Source organism: Leuciscus leuciscus (assembly GCF_965113295.1).
Source record: "Leuciscus leuciscus genome assembly, chromosome: 17".
NCBI lineage: Eukaryota > Metazoa > Chordata > Actinopteri > Cypriniformes > Leuciscidae > Leuciscus > Leuciscus leuciscus.
Window position 1 is genome coordinate 31,032,769 of NC_138741.1, and position 20,795 is coordinate 31,053,563.

Sequence of the window (20,795 nt, forward strand, 5' to 3'; positions counted from 1 at the left end):
TAAGCATCACACAACAGCATTTCTAATAAGTATTAATATTTTAAGAACGTATTGGGTAAGAGGTCCAAATAAAGAATACATACCAGATGGCTTGGTTAATGGCTTTATGGGTTTACTAAACATGGAAAACTATTTTCAATGCTCATTTCATCTCTGTGCCGTCAATTATATGACTGCTTTCATTACACATTGAATATATGTGACCTGTGCGTGCATATATATATATATATATATATATATAGGCTACACCTGTTTGAAGTCAATAGAGTCAGTAAAGTAAATTTTGAGAATGTTCACATGTTCTCTGAACGTTCCGAAACAAAATCACCAAGCAACCATACCTTAAAATCCCTGGTAATAACACCAAATTTGGCACACACCAAGTCAAAACTCATATCTATAGGGAAAATATTTCTTCAACTTTATTGAAAATTTTTATATATTTAACATTACCTAACTGATTTTCTGCTTAGCAATCAGTTTGAGAAGCGTGTCTCTGGTTAAGGGCTTCACATGTAGCAATCCATGTAGCAAAATTATGCAACAAAATATCATTAATAACAATAAATAACAAGTTGCCCATTTCATGTAAAAAAAAATGTTTTATTAAAAAAGACTAAATTCTGTGAAAGAATTTTCATGAATTTTCCTGCATGGATGTGTGGCCAGATAAATAGTGATAAACACAGCTCATTTTAATACATTCATGACAGTTTCATATTGTGTCCATGTCCAACCATTTATTTGCTACATTAATGTCCACAATCATCTTATTTTGGTAATTGGTTGAGCTAAATCTCAATTTCTCCGACAAGATTCGCCGACCGCAGTTGATTTATAGCATTAGCCATCGACTGAACACTCTCACTATCATCCATATCTGTTACAAAACAGGCATACAGTTGTGGTCAGAATTAATGGCACCCCTGGTAAATATGATCAAAAATGGCTGTAAGAAATAAATATGCATTGTTCATCCTTTTGATCTTTCATTCAAAAAATGTGCAAAAATCATTAAAGTTAAAGAATTGAAAGTGGGGTATTGGCACCCCTAGAATTTTTTACGAGTAAAATATCTCTGAAGTATATTCCCATTAATATTTACCTTTTTTTAGCACACCAGGGTGACTAGGAACATTACATTGTCTAGCTATGACTTCTTGTTTCACAGGAGTTTAAATATGAGGAAACACAAAGGCCAAATTCCGTTAATCATCCATCACAATGAGTAAAACCAAAGAATATAGTTCTGATGTGCATCAAAAGATTGTTGAGCATCACAAAATAGAAAGTGGCTGTAAGAAAATAGCTAAAGAATTGAAAATCCCCATTTTGACCATCAGGGCAATAATTAACAAGTTCCAAGTAACTGAGCTCAAAATGAAACTTCTGCCATGACCGTCCCAGTCCCCTAAACTGAACCGTATAGAAAATGAGTGGGGTGAACTGAAGAGAAGAAACACCAACATGAACTTGTGAATCTGAAGGATCTGGAGATATTCTGTATGGAGGAATGGTCTCTGATCTCTTGTAAGTTGTTCTCCAAACTCATCAGGCATTATAGGAGAAAACTCAGAGCTGTTATCTGGCTAAAGGAGGTTGCAAAAAGTATTTAATAACAGGGAGCCAATAATTATGGCCAGCGTGTTTTGGAGAAAAGCATTTATTTCATAATGTGATAAGTGGGGTAAGTGCATGGCAGAAAGTTTTGACGCAAATCGACCGGAGTTCAAATCCGCCTTTTGCTGAACTCACTCTACTCCCTTTCCCGTCACATATCAGATGTAAAAGCCATTTATTTTCAATAAAAATGAAGAAAATATTCGGAAAGTGGAAATAAGGTGTCTAATATGTGTTTAATAATAAAGTGTTTATTGGTTAGGCAGGGTTTCTCAAACTCGGTCCTGGAGGGCCACTGTCCTGCACAGTTTAGCTCCAACCCTGATCAAACACACCTGAGCAAGCTAATCAATGTCTTCAGGATCACTAGAAACTCAAAGCTAGGTGTGTTTGATCAGGGTTGGAGCTAAACTGTGCAGGACAGTGGCCCTCCAGGACCGAGTTTGAGAAACCCTGGGTTAGGGGGAGGTGTAGGGAGGGCTTTATTGTCCCAATAACGCAGGATTCTTTTTTTTTTTTCATAATATACATTGCACATCACTGTAACGAGGTATGTTGTGATGGGAAGAAGGAGGCGGGAACTGGCGAACATTTAAAGACTTTTAATGACAAAAATAAAACAAATACAAAACGAAAGTAAAAGCCAGCAGCCCCTCACGGATGACTGCTGGCAACACAGAACATCAAATAAAAACACAGGCCTGTTCCTCTCTCGCTCTTCACTGTCGTCGCTCCTCCTTTATGCTTCCGCTCCTCCGTGAGAGATGCGAGACCGGTGCGTGCTCGCCACAATCACATTTTTCAATGATTCTCAAACAACTCGAAGGATGAATCAGTCTCTCTAAATCCCTCCTTTCCGCGAGCTAATCTTCTCTGATTGGTCAGATGGCCCAGTCTGTTGTGATTGGTCTACCGCTTACAGCGTATTTCGGAAGCTAAACGGCCATTACATAACCGGAGGCTTCCTAAAGCTCAGCGATTGTACACACTGTAAAGACAGTAACGATGGTTAGCCGGTTAGCTGGAGTTAGCCGGTTAGCTGGAAACTTACACAATGTAAAACACAAAACTACTTATTTTGAACACCTGGTTGAAAATATATATATCAATAATTATTCATATTACAGGTTGTGATTCTGAGGAGCAAGCTGGTCCAAATAAACTGGGTATTGACCCATCTTTCAAGAGCAAGCGTTTAGCGAATCCCGTGTTGAACTCCGATATTTGAGAAGCAGTCGTCAGTAAAATTACGTGTTGTGGGCTGATCAAGCTGTTCGCGGGCGGCCAACGTACAACATAAGCAAGCATTATGCGAGTGTAATTTCTAGTGACGTAGAACCGTCACATTGTGAGATTCGAAATACAAACGACTCGTATTGGTGGATCAGAATCGATTCTTTCTTTTGGGAGACAATAACTTTATTTACTGGGCACTTTCGACTATACAACTTTTTGAAATTGAAAAATCCTGACCTGATCAGAGCACCCTTAGTTTTTGAAAAAGAAGAATCTAAAAGAAATATGACTGTTTACAAAATAACAAGTGATTCTGTTGTGGATGCACTCTTTCCATAACATGTTAAAATATTAGCAAATAAACCAAGAATTCACTAATTTGTAATACAATAGTGTTCTCGTTATAATGTTAGTTGGGCTGCAACAACTAATTGATAAAATCGATAATAATAATCAACAACGAATTTGATTATCGATTAGTCGTATCTGATATTAGGGATAGGGTGATGGGTAGGGTTATGTGTGGCTGGAGTTAATTAAGGTTTAAAAAGCTTTGTTTTAATATTGTGTTGATGATTTCTTTAAAGCAGATGGCTCATGACATCCTTCAGGCACGTGGAAACTCGCAGCTTCACACCCTGTTGACTCTGGTGGGGGAGAATGGTGTGTGGTCCAACTCCACTCTGTGTAGCCTTCTCTCAAGTGACATCCCTAATGTAGAGAAAGGTAAAAATGCTTTACCGTCTATCACTTTTTTTATTTGAATATTCTCTCTTTTATAGTTCATACTTATTTGTTCCAAATTTTGGTAATAATGAAATTCATTTATAATTGCACTGCTACTATTGTTAACTTGTTTGGATGTGCGTCTTCTGTAGTACATGAGTTTTTATCTCGAGAAGGCCCTGAACTACTTCATATGCGTATAAAGCACCTCATCAAACTGAAGCGTATGGATAAAGCTGCAATACTGGCAAAGATATGCGCTGAGTTTCCTGAATTTGGAGGAAAGAAGAACTTCAAACAAATCTACCTCGTATGTCTATGTGAAATAAAGCCACAACAAGAACTTATGCAAGAGGTGAGGGTCTTTAAAAAAAAAAAGAAGTTTTTAAATCAGTCTATATTGTATTAATGCTGAAGTTCAAGCATTACAGTTGTATGCATGAGTGGATTGTACATGAAAAGCTCTCCTCTGTAACAAGCTGTCTTTATTTGTAGAATTAAGCTGTTTGATCACCTCCAGAGGTTACTTCCTACAAATTAGAATTTTTTTGTTGAACTTCAGAATTAATATTTCAATAATATTTAAAATGTATAGCCTTGCACAACATGACTATATTAATATTCTTTTCTGTGTCATGATATAATCGCTATCATTTTTAAAGGGTTAGCTCACCCAAAAATTTAAATGTAACGTTTATTTACTCACCTTTATGTGGTTCCAATCCCAGAAGACTTTGAAGAAGATCTTCCGAGCATAAATGAATATTTTTAATATGCTCTCATCCTTGATCAATGCATATACATAGAGTTCCTCAAATATGGTAAGCATGAAGGCTCAATTATACTTGCTTGGCATGTGGGAACAAACCCCATTGGGCTTCTGTGTTTGCCCTGTTTGATGTGTGTATGTGCATTATGAATGTGTGTTTTTCAGTGTTTATATTCGAATAAAAACCTAAATCTGACTGTAATATCATATAAAGTTCTTCCGAATACTGCGATTAAACCGCTCAATTCATACAGATTACTTTTACCATGTTTTTTTGTAGGTTTTGATGCATGACATTTTTTGTTGCATTCAGTTTAAGTAGAGGAACAAAAATGACGAGAATTTTCATTTGTGTTACAAAAGATAAGAACAGACAAAAGAACAGAATTCTTTTGGGTTTGGACCAGGGACGAGGGCCACAAATTGGCTTTATGCGATATGGCCTATGTACATGGCATTGGTTGTCTGTGTGTAACAATGCCTAGTGTATTGTCCCCGTTAAACAAACAAAATGGGTGAGCAAATGATGACAAAACTTTCCTTTTTGTGTGATCTATCCCTTTCATTAATCTGTTATTACAATTTTTATTATTATTTAATTTGCATAAGCTTGACTATTGCAAATAATGTGTAACCTAAATTTACTCTGTTATGTTTGGTAGATAAAGGAGGTAGACTGTAAGGAGGCTCTGGACATGATTTGTAATTTGGAGTCCGAGGAAGACGAGAAGGGAGCTCTCAGTCTTTGTACTGCATTTTTCAAGCGCCAGCTTCTCAGTGGAGATGCTTATTGTGCCTGGTAAGACATTTGTTCTTATTTTTAAAGGTGAAGTATGTAGTTTCTGCGACACTAGTGTGACCTAGCAGAATTACAGAAATAAAGCATAATTTCAATCAACCTTGCAAACATTGCATAGCATCTCCACCAACTCAAACATCACAAACACAGCTCTTACGGGTCCTTGTGAAGGCGTGTCTTAACATTGTCCATTGTATCACAATGCATCACAGTGCTGTCCTTGTTCGCTTTGATGTGTTCATGAACTGTTTGATCTTCAAAGTTCTAAATGCAGTGAATTTAACCTTTGCTATAGGTTGCTGGAAAGAGATTGACTGATCTGAGCGGACCGCTGTCAGTGTTTTGATGGTGCCTGGGGGGCTCAATGTTAACACTTTTGGGGGAGATAAGCCCATGAATAGCATACTAATACGCTGATTTCACGCAGCCGCCATTTTGAAATCGAAAGTGAGGCTCCGGTGGGAAAAACCCCGGAAGTAAAGATAAACAACAATGCCTTTGGACTACCAACCTGAAGCTGCTGCCGCGATTTACACTATTGTATGTTAATATCCAATATAGGATATGTATATAGTTCATTCCTGCTTCTATTTTTACTTTTTGAATTATATAAAAAAAAAATTATTTATAAATGAATTTCACTGTATATAGTCTAAAGTATAAAAGAAATGTATGTACAGTTTTAGAATTGACACAACATCATTAAACACAACAATACGCCATCGCATTCACGACTCTCCTGTGATTAAAGGCGACACTTCCGGTTTTCTTCCCACCGGAGCCTCGCTTTCGATTTCAAAATAACGGCTGCGTGAAATCAGCGTATAGTAGTCAATGAACAATTAATTGGGTTAAGATAATGTACTGTATTTTAACATGAAAAATCTTACATACTTCAACTTTAATTTTCAATCACTGTGCACTAGGGCTGCAAAACTAATATAAAAATAGTTGTGTTTGTGATTTTGCCTGTTGTAATTTACTAAACGTGTCATTTCAGCTTTTCATTCAGTTCTGTTTCCATTGTGTGAGGTTTTACTCTATATATATATATATATATATATATATATGAAGAGATTCAGAATCCCTTGTTTTAAGTCCAATAGGACAAAGAACTCTTTTATACCTAGTGCAATTCGGTTGCTAAATTTGCACAATTCTTTGACCTAGATGAGTAGTAGAGTAACAGTTTTTAATTAGTAGTTTGTGTTGTTTATTCGTATGTGTATGTGGTGTTTACTTGTTGTGTTACCTGTATGTTTACCTCGCTGTAAGACAAGTTTCCCTTAGGGGACAATAAACTGAAACTAACTAACTAACTAATATATATGAAGAGTTCAGATGCAAAACCCTCTAAATCCATCAGACTTCTTATCTTTTAAATAAGCATTTTTTTTTTATCAGGCTCCTATGTTCACGTTCAGTAGTTTCGTTTTAAAGGTAATGATAAGGTTATTAGTCAGTGAATAAAATAACTTTTTTTCAGAAATGTCACTTTAGACAATTCATTGGTTTTTAACAAGTTAGATTTTCTTTTGTGTCAAAACCAGCTAAATGCACTTGTGCTTTTTTTGCAAAAAACTCTAAATCCACCTCTTTGGGACAAGACATAGTAAATAGTTGAAAAATCACTAAAGATGTAACTAGAAACTGGAAAAGATTAGAGCACAATCATTTCAAAACTAAACAGTAGACAAACCTCTTTACACGGGGGGTGAATGAGATCTGCGATTATTTGCAAATCCCACCCCATTTCTCTGCAGTCACCCTTCTGCCCTGTCTGAATAAAGGCAAAAAGCCGCACATTTATTTTAACAATACAAAAAACAGATGTTGCACAAACAATTAATTAAAAATACATAAATACATAAATCTGTCAAGTGCATTAAGTCAGTAACATTAAATTGGCATCAATAAAATTTTATCAATCATGTCATTTCTGATATTTGGGATTTAGATTCAAGTAGAACAATGTAAACATTGCAAACATTGTTTGTAAACAAAGCTTATTAGATTAAAATAGTGTAGTGTATAATCAAGTATGTATGTGAGAACAGTGCAAAACATTCTGATACAAACTCAAATACTTTTTTGAAGTGTAAAATAACAGTCTGAATAAAAACATTTCCCATGCCCTCCAATATCAGAACGTGCTATGCGCAACTAGTATAAAAAAGCTTATCCGATTCAAATAGTTTAGTGTATAATCAAGTAGAACAGTGCAACATTCTGAAACATCAATATCTGTGCAATGTGCATTTAGTATAAAAAGCTTATCAGACTTAAGTAGTGTAAAGTAATATTATAATGTATAACTCAAGTATAAGAAAATTCAGTGCACAAAACAGGTATTCTAAATTAAATAAAAATTTTGAAAGGCCTAAACAACTGTCTTAAACTAAAATGTTCCAATATAAACTGCATATCAGATTCAAGTAGAATAAAATACTTCATGAAATGTAAAACGACATTAAGATAACAATAAATAACAATAACAAGAGGACTTGACCTCTTTGTGAATTCCCAGTATCTTACAATAGCTTACACTAGCAAATAAAACACACACAGTACTGTGCAAAAAGAGGACATCTCTCAAGACACTTTTAGATGCTGTCATTCATTCATCCTCAAGGTCTTGTTCAATGTCCTTGCCACCATCACTTGCCAGGATGTTTTCATAGAACTCTTGCACAGCTTTTGGTGCTCCCAACTCACCCAGCAGCTTCAAGACATCAGTCCTCTTTGCTTCCTTGACGCAGTTCACATCCGGAAGAGGAGCCGGCTTGAACTGAAACCACTTCTTACCCCGCTTCAGCGCAGAGTGCTGGTAAAATTCACCAGAAAACACAGGCTTAAACCCCAGCTTATCTCCAGAGATTTGCAGCACTCTTGCTTCACTTATTTTGAATGATCGCTAAGTTGTTGTGAACCTGGCTGCTGCTTTGAAGTCATAGCACTGCCAGTCCTTTCCATATTGATAGACAGTGCCATGCTTCAGCAAAATGTTGTTATACTCTTCCGGCAACAGCGACTTTATGCTTCCGGCCAGTAGGAAACTGTGCCCTCGTATAGGAAAGAAGTAAGTGATGTTGAGCTGAGGGTACAGCTGAGAACGCAGGGCAAACAACAGAACATTAATGTTTTTATTCTGGCCGTAGCAAGAGTCGGAGAACAGGCGGAGTCTCTGACACTGGCGCAGATCAGCGCTAGCCACTGAGGTGAAGTAGTGTTGTAGAGCTGAGGCGACAATGTTACTATCCTTTGAGTTCTCATATTCCAGCCAGGTGTACAGATTTATCTCATGCCGACTCTGGGGTTCTCCTCTGCCACGGTGACGAACCACACCGAATACATAAAAGTATACCTGCCGTGAGTAATACGTTTGACCAATGTCAGACCAGGTTCTCCATTATGTCAAAGCAGACAGTGAATGTATCACCCACGTCATTTAGTGTGTCATAAAACTGACGAGCTCGGCGACGGTGAAGTGTGTAAAGAATCTTATTCTGCTTCTCTTCTGCAGTCAGGTCAGGATCATTGATTGCATTGCGGAATTTGACACACGAAGAGCACACATCTTTGGCAGAATGACCAAAAGCCAGGTTGAAGTTATACACAAAGATGCTCCAGTATAGTGAGTAGGAAACTTGTTGATGATTCTGCTCAAGAAACATCTGATGCCACACTTAAGTCACTCGGCAGGAACTTTCTCCCAGGTGCACCACGGCGGGCATAGTGGCTTGCTCTACAATTAAAAGACTGTATGTGCTTTCGAACCATGTCCTTCTTTGCAGTTTGCTCTTCAATTTCCCTGGAACCACCACGATTTTCAGGACGTGCTTTGCCGTTCTCAAGCCAGTACTTTGCAATACCTTGGACTCTGTCTTTCTTGACACCTAAAATGAAAATAATCATGAAACCAATCATGCATGAATATTACCCATAATACACACAATTTCAAAACATGAATTGACAACAGTTAGACAGTTTAATATTCTTTTGCAAAGGTCTACTCATATTAAATGCTCTCCCCAGTTAAATGCTCTCCCCATTGTGCAATAATGATATGTGCAATATCACTTATATTTATTTGATTCCACCCATCTTAGTCCATCCCTACATCTTATTCCATCTATTACTCACCTGCACATACAATTTTTGTCTATTTTTGTTTTGTTTATTTATATATATACATATGTGTATTTTATTTACTTATCTTTATTTTTCATTATCTGTGTGTTCTTGTTGTCTCTGTTTACTGGAAGCTTCTGTCACCAGAACAAATTCCTTGAATGTGCAAACATACTTGGTAATTAAGCTCTTTCTGATTCTGATATCGGTTTTAACAAATTTAGGTAGCCTATGACCATCAGTGATAATGTTTTAAGTAGGCTATATGTCCTTTAAAACCGCAGAGAGAGGCATTACCAGATAATAACTGCTGAAAAAATAGCCTGTGTATTGAGCACATACTAGAGGAAGATAATTGGATAAACATGGCTTTGACAACCAAATTTTTTTTTTTATAAATAAATAAATAAAACACTAAAAAACACTACAAATAATAAGGCACTAATTAAAAAATAGGAAAAACTAGAAACTTGTTTTGAGGAAATCTTTGTACTTATATAAAAAACGGCATACTTGATCGATACATCTCTTTGTCGTCTGGTCTCTTCAGCCTCCACTTGTTGTCTCCTCCGTTTACATGGCATAGCATCCATATGAGACAGAAGAATGGCATCTTGTTTGACTTTGTCGTTGGTGAAATAAAGCTGTTGTTTGATGTATAATAATTTAAATCAGATTCCTTCAAAGTAACAGCACTGCACGAAGAACTGTTATGAGTGCATGCTACACTTGCGACCAAGACATTTCTAAGTATCTATTGTAAGTACTGTATCTATTTCTAAGTGTCTAAGTAAATATTCCATCTTTCTTTTGCCTTGTAACGGGCAGAGTTTTGAGGTAAACAACATTTTCTCCTGCCATTTAATGTCAGTAGGACCGGCTCATCCATTTCATCGTACTCCATCTTAAAAATGTTAAAAATCTCAATCTGAATCTGAATCTAAAACAATCTCCACAAAAAAGCCAACTACTCAGCACGCCGCTATATTGAACCGCTCGAAATCATATGATTTGATTCGCGCCTTCTGATTGGTTCTCAGAACGTAGCGGCTTTTGCTGCCAAAGGGAAGTGGCGTCTAGAGGCTGAGGATTTCTGAATGGGCTGATGCTGGGATTTAGAGGATTTGAAGCAAACATTTTTGTTGAACGTATGTGCAGAAAGCTTTCGCTCAGTGTCATTATCTCATTTTTGACGGAGGTGGTGTTTAGCGACTTTTGCATCTGAACTCTTCATATATATATATATATATATATATATATATATATATATATATATATATATACATACATATACATATACATGTATGTATACTCTAGTGCGTGCATAATTATTAGGCAAGTCAATATTCTGATCATATATTTTTTACAATCATTGAATGAAACAGTGATTAACGCTCCTCCAATGGCGCATTTGGACTGTGTCAGGCGCATGTCAGGTGCACTATTTCATGTGCACAACATGGATAAGCTACAACAGGTAAACATGTCAGCTGTGTGTACACTAGCTGGGTTGACAATATTGACACAAGTGTGATTTTAGTCGATCTTGAATCGATAAATGAATTGATAAATGAATCAAGATCAGATTTATACTGTTCTCATTAACTGCGTGAACAAAACTTTCAGCTTTCAATTTTATCACAAAATTCAAACAATAATGTTGTTTTGAAACTCTTTATTATCAAAAACACTCCTTAATGTTCAAGCAGCAGCATGGAGCGCAATGAACGATCATCTCTTCATCTTTACTACTGGTCATAGCACAAAATAAACATGAATGGACATAAGAAGGTATGTTTAAAAAAACAGTACAACTTACTGAAATGTATCATTTCTCATGTTATCGCTCAATCAGTTTCAATTGTGAAAAGACGTCAGTAAAACAGCTTGCAAACAATGTCATGTAACATTACATTTACCCTATGGAAGAAATTCAATGTACATAGCGGAACTTAGCACCTGTAGAATTTCCTTTTGTTGAAAGCCCAGATAAAAGTAAAAAGCTACTATTTTGTTTAGATCCATGTCAGAAGCAGTTCGACTTCACGAGCGCATTTCTTTACACACACATAAACTTCTACTGAAGACATCTTGTAATTTTGACTTTATTCTCAAAGTATTCAGACTTTAATCTAAAAATATTTCGACTTTAATCTCGAAATACTTCGACTTTAATTTCGAAATGTTAGAAAAAAAAAAATATTTTTTTTTACATTGCGGTTCAGGGCTTCCATAAGAAAAGTAACTCTAGAGAAGAGCATTTTAATAAATAGAGTAAAAATATAGTAAATGTTTTATATGGTGCATAGTACATTTTCTCTATATTTTTGCTTAACCTATTAGCTGCCTAATGTATAACTTAAAAGTTTTTATTTAAGTTTTTGATTATTAAATTAGATGAATTAATTTATTATTAAATAAGCTTTATTTTCATTAAAATGTTCAGCTAATTGAAAACTAATTTAGGTTTTAGTGTTTCAGTAAAATAAATCTGAAAAAATCAGTAGTGGTATGTAATTGTGACTTTTCCATAAAGAGAAAAATGCCTTATATTCAGATGTGCGAAATTATTAGGCAGGTAAATTGGGCCAAATTAATATATAACTGATACTAAAAGGTCAACAATTACGAAATAGCCATGAGAAGGATGAAAGACTACAGAAATTTCACAATTAAGGTGTGTCCATCGGACAATGAATTGCTTATTGGGTCCGCAGGGTTGCTACAAAGGATTGAAATATAAAGACACAGTCACTGCAAAATGCTTTAAGAATGAAGTGTAAAATCACCAGAAACCCTTTACTCGCCAGTGACACCATTTTCCAGGACTGCAACCTACCTGATATACCTATCGACTTGCATAATAATTATGCACGCACATGCAACATCACCTGACACAAGTATTTTGTGTTCACTGGCACGGAAGAAAAACACTGATCATCATTGTTTTGTTCAGTGCAGGCTTTTTAACTGTCTGGATGACTGTGTAAACTCACTGAATGCACAAATGTCCCTGTTATAGTTAAGACATAGTTAAATATGATCATATAACACCGATTTTATCATCACTGCATTGGTTACCTATAAAGTTCCGTATTAATTACAAGGTATTGCTACTGACTTATAAAGCCCTAAACGGCTTAGCTCCAGTCTATTTAACGGATCTTCTATCACCCTATAATCCATCGCGCTCTTTAAGATCACTAAATTCAAGGCTTTTGGTCATACCTAGGATATCCAGAACAACCAAAGGAGGGAGAGCATTTTCACATTTGGCTCCAAAACTCTGGAATAGTCTTACTGATACTGTTCGTTGCTCAGACTCGCTCTCCCAGTTTAAAACTAGATTAAAGACGCATCTCTTCAGCCAGGCATTCATATAATCCCACAGTTCAAACTACAATCCGGCCTCTAGCTCATAAATGCCAGAGGAGAACTGGCCCCCGGCTGAGCCTGGGTTCTCCCAAGGTTTTTTTTCTCCATTAGGTCACCTGATGGAGTTTTAGGACACCATTAGGTCACTTGATGGAGTTTTTCCGGTTCCTTGCCACTGTTGCCTTTGGCTTGCTCAGTTGGGGATATTTTGGGGATATTTAATTTAATTTTATCAATCAATAAATTCCTCTTGAAACAAACTTTGTTGTATTATTTTATTTTAATACTGTGAAGCTGCTTTGATACAATCTGTATTGTGAAAAGCGCTATACAAATAAACTTGACTTGACTTGACTTGACATAGACACAGTGTAAATCAGAGATTTATTGTGCAGTGTAGAAAGCTTTATTATGATAACAGGAGTTTTCATGAGCATGCAAAAAAATGATGAAACAGTTTTCAAACTAAATATTTGTGATTATCATTATACTCATCATGCTAGCCTACTGTGTATTTTAAATATACTTGTTAATCATTAAAGATGTTTTAGTGCTCGATTTATTTTTTAGTGAGCACATGGATCATATTTTATGTCTTACAGGGAGCTGACACTGTTTTGGAGTAAACTTCTAATACGGCTCGAATCAAAACAGGCCTTTTTGGAGCAATGCAGACTGTTAGCATGCCTCGCTGTGAGTGTGTACCATATTCTGCTCCTCATCAAAGTCATTCAGGCTGAGGTGAGAAAAGTTTTTGTTTTTATATCAATGTTTTACAAAAACAAAGGCAATGACACTGACAATGACATTTTTGTTTTCTCAGGATGAGAAAAATGGACTCTCAGTATGCATCGAAATGTGCATTCAAGCACTAAAAATGGGAGTTCATGATAATGAGGGCTGTAATATCACTATCTGCAAAACAATCTCTTGTTTGCTGCCTTTGGATTTGGAAGTAAAACAGGCTTGTCAACTCACTGAGTTCCTGATAAATCCGTCTTTGGACTCTTACTATGCTGTTGAGACTCTTTTTAATGAGCCTGACCAAAAGCTTGAGCAGGAGGATCCACCAATTCTGAACTCACTACGCTGTGACCTTTTGTTGGCCTTAAAGACGAAGTGGCCTTTTGATCCGGAGTTCTGGGACTGGAAAACTCTAAAACGTCAATGCCTTGCTTTGATGGGTCAGGAGGCAACAGCTATATTGTCTACTGACAAATGTACTGACAGTGAAGACAATGAAGTCCATGACCATGATGAAAAATATTTTCAATCTCTACATTTTACCAATAGTCCTACTTACGAACTCAGTGAAGTTGAAGCAGAAAGAAAGAAGAAAAGGGAAATGAAGAAGATGAGAGAGATGGGATTTGTTTCAGCTCGATTCCGCAATTGGCAAGCTTATATGCAGTATTGTGTTTTGTGTGATAAAGAGTTCCTTGGACACAGGATTGTGAAGCATGCATTGAAGCATGTTCAAGATGGGATTTTCCGTTGCCCAATATGTGCTAAAACATTTGAAACTAGGGTAGTTCTAGAGCCTCATGTGGCATCTCATGTGAAACAGTCATGTAAGGAACGCCTTGCTGCTATGGGTGTAAGCAAGAAACGTACCAGTATTGACACCAAGTTGACAGCAGCTACCAGTACCTTGAAAAAAGAAGAGCACTACAGCAAAACTGCTGTGGAAGTTAGCCAAGGGACAATTTGCAATAACAGTTTATTTGCTTCAAACAGTAGTCCCAGCACAAAAGTCAAAAGTAAAATTAAAGCGTCATCCCCCAAACAGGGCAACCCTATTCGTGATGTTAACAACACTGAATGTTGTTCATGCCCTGTTACAAGTTGTCAAAAAGTTTTCAAGTACTTCAGGAATTTGGTTGCACATGTTAAGGCCCACAAAAATGAACAGGAAGCAATACATTTCCTAGAAATACAGAGCCAGAAGGCTTTGTGCCAGTATTGTCACCGTCAGTTTGTTAATGTGACCCATCTTAATGATCACTTACAGATGCATTGTGGCGAGAAGCCGTATTTTTGCATTCAGCTTGGATGTAATTTCAGCTTTTCCTCTCATGCTGAGCTTCAGATACACAGAAAAGTACATGCTGAATTTCAGGCACAGTGTGCATATCCAAACTGTGAGAGAATATTCAACGAGACATACTTGCTGTATGATCATGAAGCACAGCACTACATGACATTCTCCTGCAAAAGTCAAAACTGTGACAAGGTTTTCTACACTCTGTCTGAGCTAGATCTGCATCAGAAAGGACATGCAAAGAAGAAGGGCCACTCTGCTGTTGATGGGGAAGGTGAGAAGGTGCACTCTGCTGCACCTTCTCAACTTGAAGTACTAACTCCGACTTTTCCTGCCTTAGAGCTGCCTCCAAGCCAAATGAAAGAGGTTTCTCAAGAGTTTACCCCAGTAGAAAGGAAATGCACAGTTGAAAGCATTATAGACACTACTCAAGACTCCACAGAACAGCCTGAGCATCTTGTGTCATGCACAGCTCAGTTGACAGTAAGCAAAAATGATTCCCAAACTAATGCTGTTCAGCCTGATGAATCTGAGACACCACATTGTCTTGAAAGTACAAAGCAATTGCATCTTGAATCTTGCTTTGTAAAACTGGAGCCAATTCCCATCAAATGCAATGATCCAAAATATTTAGATGCTCTAAGGAATGCTGACAGTGAAACTCAAACACTCTTGAAAGATAAGAAATTGTTTTCTTTCACACTGCGTCAGCTTAAGTCTTCCACATTGAAGTCGTCTCTCTCTGTGAAAAAAGCCAACAAAGAAGAAGGTCTGACTCATGTGTGTCCATTCGAAACCTGCACACGGAAATACAGCACCTCAAAAAGTTTGTCGAGACATGTCAAAAATGTTCATTCTGAAGCTTTTGAGGAATGGAAGTTATCTAAGAAGTACAAAAGGATTGCAGAAATTGCTGCAAAAAAGTCGTTGTCTGAGAGCACAACCACTAGTTCTCAGATAGTGAAATGGAGAAGCCGTTCGAGACAAACTGAACATACTACATTTCTGGACTCAGTGCTTGAAAGTACTTCTTCTGTTTTCTCCAATCGCGATAGTATGCAGTCCATAAGTGCCAAGTTTTGCTCTCAGCTTGAAAACACTCAAAGTGCAGCATTACCAAACCAGACAGATCTGATGCAATTACCAATAACTCAGACATGGGCAGCACCTTCAATGGAGAATTTGGATTCAGGTTTTTCTGTACATCCCTACCGCTCTACGATTTTATCTGACAACCAGCACACAGACCCATCATACCATTCTGACACAGTCCTAGATTACGCATCTGCCTCATCTTATGATGATATCATCCCCCTTTCTGTGAATGCCAACACACCCTCAAGTGTGATGAACGAAGCCTCAAAATATGTGTCAAGCTCTCTTAGAGTACTACATGCCCTTAACAGTGAGCAAACTTGTGATTTGTCACAGGTTGAGTCAAGCATTAATCCTGGATTCAGTCGGATTGGACAAAACCATCCCAGTGATATTTCCATCTGCACTTTGTCTGGGCAGAATGGCAGCCTATATTTTTCAACTTCGCCTTCAGAGGCAGGTCCTATTTCAGTGCAGCCATTGGGAAATTCAAACAAAGAAATCAGCACTGATTGTACTGATGCATCAGATGTCAAACATGTGTCGAATCTTTTAACCCCTCATTTTAAGGAATCATCAGAAGATTTCTTTAGTGTTGTTGCCCCCCTGACTGGTGAGAAAAGTCCAAAAGATTTTTGTGATCATGAATTGTCACAGGAAGGAACAGAAGGAATCCCTTCAGATGATCAGAATGTTTCAGGTTCTGGTGAAACTAGGAAATCCAAAAAAATTAAATCATCTAAGAGAGCAAAATGGCCTGCCATAATACAGGATGGGAAAGTAATTTGTTCCAGGTGCTACAGAGAGTTTTCAAGCACAAAGTCACTTGGAGGTCATTTATCAAAACGTTCCCAGTGCAAACCTGTCGATGAAATTGATCTTACTGCTGACTTACCAGTATCATTTCTTGATTTTCTGAATGATCCTGATATTTCAACGGCACAAATACCTCTCCCCATGAATGACATACTTGAGCACACTCACAAACCCTGTATCTATGCACCATCAGAATCAAATACCTTTAACAGTAACACTCTAACAAGTATGCATGGTGGCACAGATAGTATCCAGAACACTAATATGTCCTCTCAAGACCCCTCTGAAATGACTAGAAATTACAGTTTATTCCATCCACCTGTATCAAACACTGGCATAGAAATCAAACATGAAGCTGAAATCATCTCTGCAAATACTGCTGATGATGGCAAAATCGTAGAAATTGAAAGGGCGTTACAACGTCTTGATTTAGTTGATATACTCAGTCGAGACAAATGTGAGATCAAATCTGAGAGCACTAACCTGCAGGATCAAAGCTCTAAAGATGTCACCAGAAATGATCAGTGTCACACAATTGAAAATCCTGTACAAAACGAGCAGAAATGTGTTTTAAAGCCCTTTAGATGTGAAGAAGGCTGTGTTTATGGAGCAATGACAAAAGAAGCTTTATTTAAACACCTTAGCCGTGTACATGATTACAGCGAGGAAAGGATAAATCAAATGAAGAAAAACCCTGACAAATTAGCACCATACAACTGTCATTTATGTTCAAAGGGATTTACCAGAACCACAGGCCTTAAAATCCACTACAAAAATGTCCACCATTTTTCAAAAGAGGAAATGTCTCACTTGAAAATCGGTCTTGGTTATAGAAAGATCAGAAAATCTACATCAAAGTCAGAAAATGTGCATGCCAGCCTCATCACTGACCAGGGAAATGACTCCCTATCAGAGCAGATTCAACACCAAATCAATCCAAACCTGACTGTTACATCTGTTGATTCAAATGTTGAAGGAGAAGCCAACATCGTTACCAAAAGAAAAAAGAAACGCCCCACACAAAAGTCCCTTACAGTTTCCAGCACTGAGACTTGCAGAACTGTGGAAGCATCAAAGGAAAACATAAATCTCGAAGGGCTTTCAGCTACATGTGTAAAACCGCTGAAAGACCCCTCTCTGACTGAAGAGAATCATTTCAGTGAATTAAATGAACCAGGTATATTTGCGATGCAAGAGCTAAGTGGTGGAAGTCCCCATCTCTTTGACACAATGGATGCTCCAGACGAAAGAACAGAAAATGCAACTCCAGAATCTAACAGACAAATTGAAATGAATTCAGATGTGATGGTTGATATTCAAAAGAAAACTATAATGCCAATAGACACCATTGATTCTGGTGATTCAAGTGATGCGCACTGTATGTTCCGGCCATATCGATGTGTGCATGAAGGATGTGTGGCTGCCTTTTCAATCCAACAAAATCTTATCCTCCATTATAGGGCTATGCATCAGTCAGAACGTGATGAAAAGAACAGTGCTAAAGAAACTGATGGAGTTGTCCAAGTGCAGGAATACAGATGCCAAGTCAAACAATGCTCAAAAGTAGTGTCGAAAGTTACCAGTTTGTTGAAACACTATCTTTTGCTCCACAGATGCACATTGGAAAAGGCAAGTGCATTGTTATCCGGTGTTGAGGTAGGCACGTTTCAGTGTGACCAGTCAAAATGTTCTGCTCACTTTACGTGTCATTTGAAATACATTGATCATATCAAAAATGATCACAAAGCAATAAAGGTTTCAGCAGATGGGGACTTTGAGAGTGTGGACCTCACATTCAGATGTCAATTTGAAGGTTGTGATAGGGTCTATACAACCAAGTCAAACCTTCTTCGACATCTTATGAAGAAACATGATGCTACTTTTGAAACTATGAAAGAGAAACAAAAAAGTGGAATTGGGAATGATGTTCAAGCAAAAAAGTTAAGTGCAAGTTCTAACAATGGAAAAGAGAACATTGCAAATAACAAAATAAAAATGAAAAAGAAGAATTCAAAAAAGAGAGAGGACAAGGCCAAAAACCTTTTGATGACCTTAGAAAAGCCTGCTCTTAAATCCATTGAAGAAGCATCTGCCATGTGCAATCAAAGACTTCCTCTACAGTACCCATGTATGATTGAGAGTTGTGATTCAATAATGAGTGATGAGCAGAGTATATTGAAACATTACACCACTCATGGCCTCACGGAACAGTACATTGAGGATCAAAGAAGCCAGTTCATATTTTGCATGAAAAGCAGTGAGATGCCCAGAGCAGACAGTACCTCAAAAAATATTGAGGTGGAGCAAACAGTTTTTGATGAAGATCTCACAGAAAATGTTAACGTCAGTCCTCAAGATGTAGGCCCAGATCCTGCAGCTGAGGTTCTAGTTAATGAAAGTTTCACTGCCACAACCATGCCTGTGGTCAAACGGAAAAGAGGTCGTCCACGAAAGTCAGAATGTAGAAACAAAATGTGTGTAGAAAGAAAGCAAAGTCTTCGTAACTGCACCGGGGAGCATGTTAAATGTATGCTGAAAGTCTCAGGATCCATACTGAACTCATCTAGCTCTCAAGGGAACCAAGTAGAGAAAGATGTTGCACTAAAACTTTATAAGCCTTCAGAGTTTGAGACATCTGTCCTGAAGTTCAGTGAAGACACTCTATCCAATCCATCAAAACGACAGCGAACACTTCCACCAATCATCCAAGAGAGAGATCAAGTCCAATGTCTTGTTAATTTCAGAAATCCACTGAAGATTGAGACTGTGAAGAATGTTAAAATTGTTATGTATGAGAACCTATCCACTTGTTCTGAACTTTTGCTGAAGCAACTTCAATATATGCAGCCCATGGTCATCCTGGAAAAGGGGCTGCACAGCTGATGGTTAAATTAGACACATAAAATCAAGGCCTTGCTCTCAGGACCACATACTGTGTCACATGCTGCTGGCAGGTATATCCAGTTACACTCCCTCGCATTTATAGTAGTTCCAACACCTTGTTTGTTAATGGATTTTGATTAGTGCTTTAGAAGAAAAACAACTTTTGTACAATATTTAACATTTTGATGTACCATTATGGTTGTGTTATAAAAAACCATTTTGTATTTCTGAAATTCTCGGATGAATATTAGATAAAAACATTTTTTAAACATTTTTGTGTAGGATGAAAAACGTTATGATATATCCCTGTGGGATTTGTATTCTTTTTTTTCTTTTTTTCCCTTTTTTTTTGTTGTTGTTGTTTTTGAAAGTATTTATTTTTAACTTAACAGTAGTGTCAATGTACTTGTCTTCCACCTAACATTCAATTTAAGTAAACTGAATGCTCAGTGTAAATTGTGGCATCCACATGACTGCTTGGTGTCGGATTGTGGTGTTTGCAATTCTGAGGTTTCTCCAGAAATCAAGAATGAGGTGAAATGTTTCAGTTTGAACATTCAATATAGCACAGAATTGAAGGACAGAGTACAAATTAAGGACGGAAAAAATAAAGATGTTAAAAGAATCTACAAGTGCAACGTATTTTTGTGTGTGTGTGTGTGTGTGTGTGTGTGTGTGTGTGTGTGTGTGTGTGTGTGTGTGTGTGTGTGTGTGTGTGTGTGTGTGTGTGTGTGTGTGTGTGTGTGTGTGAATGCAGCTACCATCACTGAGATGCCTGTTGCCGCCTGTTGCACCTTCAGCCCATTTCACGGAGCTGTTTCTCGGCTGACATAGAAAAAAGTTTTTGTTTTTTTAAAATTAAAAGTTCTGAAAATGTGGATTCTGTTAGAGGAGCTTATGTCCTTTTTAATGCACCGTCTATGACGGCCAAAAAAAAACGCACTGCAAAATGGGCTAATGGTGCAATAGGCTGCTCGGTATGTATTGTCCATAAAAGGTGGCACACTGTCATATAGTAGTAAACACAAGTTCCTAAAGTCAGCTTTTATAATAAGCATTTATGAGTCAGATCATTTATAAGGTGATGTGCTGAGCCAGTGAATGTGTGTGCAGGCGAAAATGAGGACACAGATGAGGATAAGGAGAAAAGCAAAGTTTTTCTCGCATAGTTTTTCCAAGTTTTTCTTGTATAGAGCTGTCACCGTAATACTCACTAAATTTGTTGCTGTCCTCCATATTCACTGAGTGACCAAATAACTACCGGTAGGCTATGTAACATCTTTGGAGTGATGTCCATCAGCACA

General features: G+C 37.4%; 1 protein-coding gene across 7 annotated transcripts in view; it reads left to right on the forward strand.

Annotated features, from left to right (window-relative positions):
• znf292a (zinc finger protein 292a) overlaps positions 1-20,116 on the forward strand; it is a 30,390-nt gene extending 10,274 nt beyond the window's left edge. The window contains exons 4-8 of one of the 7 annotated variants that reach the window (XM_082143386.1): positions 3,444-3,582; positions 3,735-3,937; positions 5,014-5,150; positions 13,259-13,397; positions 13,480-20,116. In XM_082143386.1, coding sequence (XP_081999512.1) covers positions 3,444-3,582; positions 3,735-3,937; positions 5,014-5,150; positions 13,259-13,397; positions 13,480-19,491 — 6,630 coding nt within the window. In that variant the 3' untranslated portion in view covers positions 19,492-20,116. The other 6 variants (XM_082143387.1, XM_082143388.1, XM_082143390.1 and 3 more) reach the window with 6 other exon arrangements.
• The last annotated feature ends 679 nt before the right edge of the window (positions 20,117-20,795 follow it).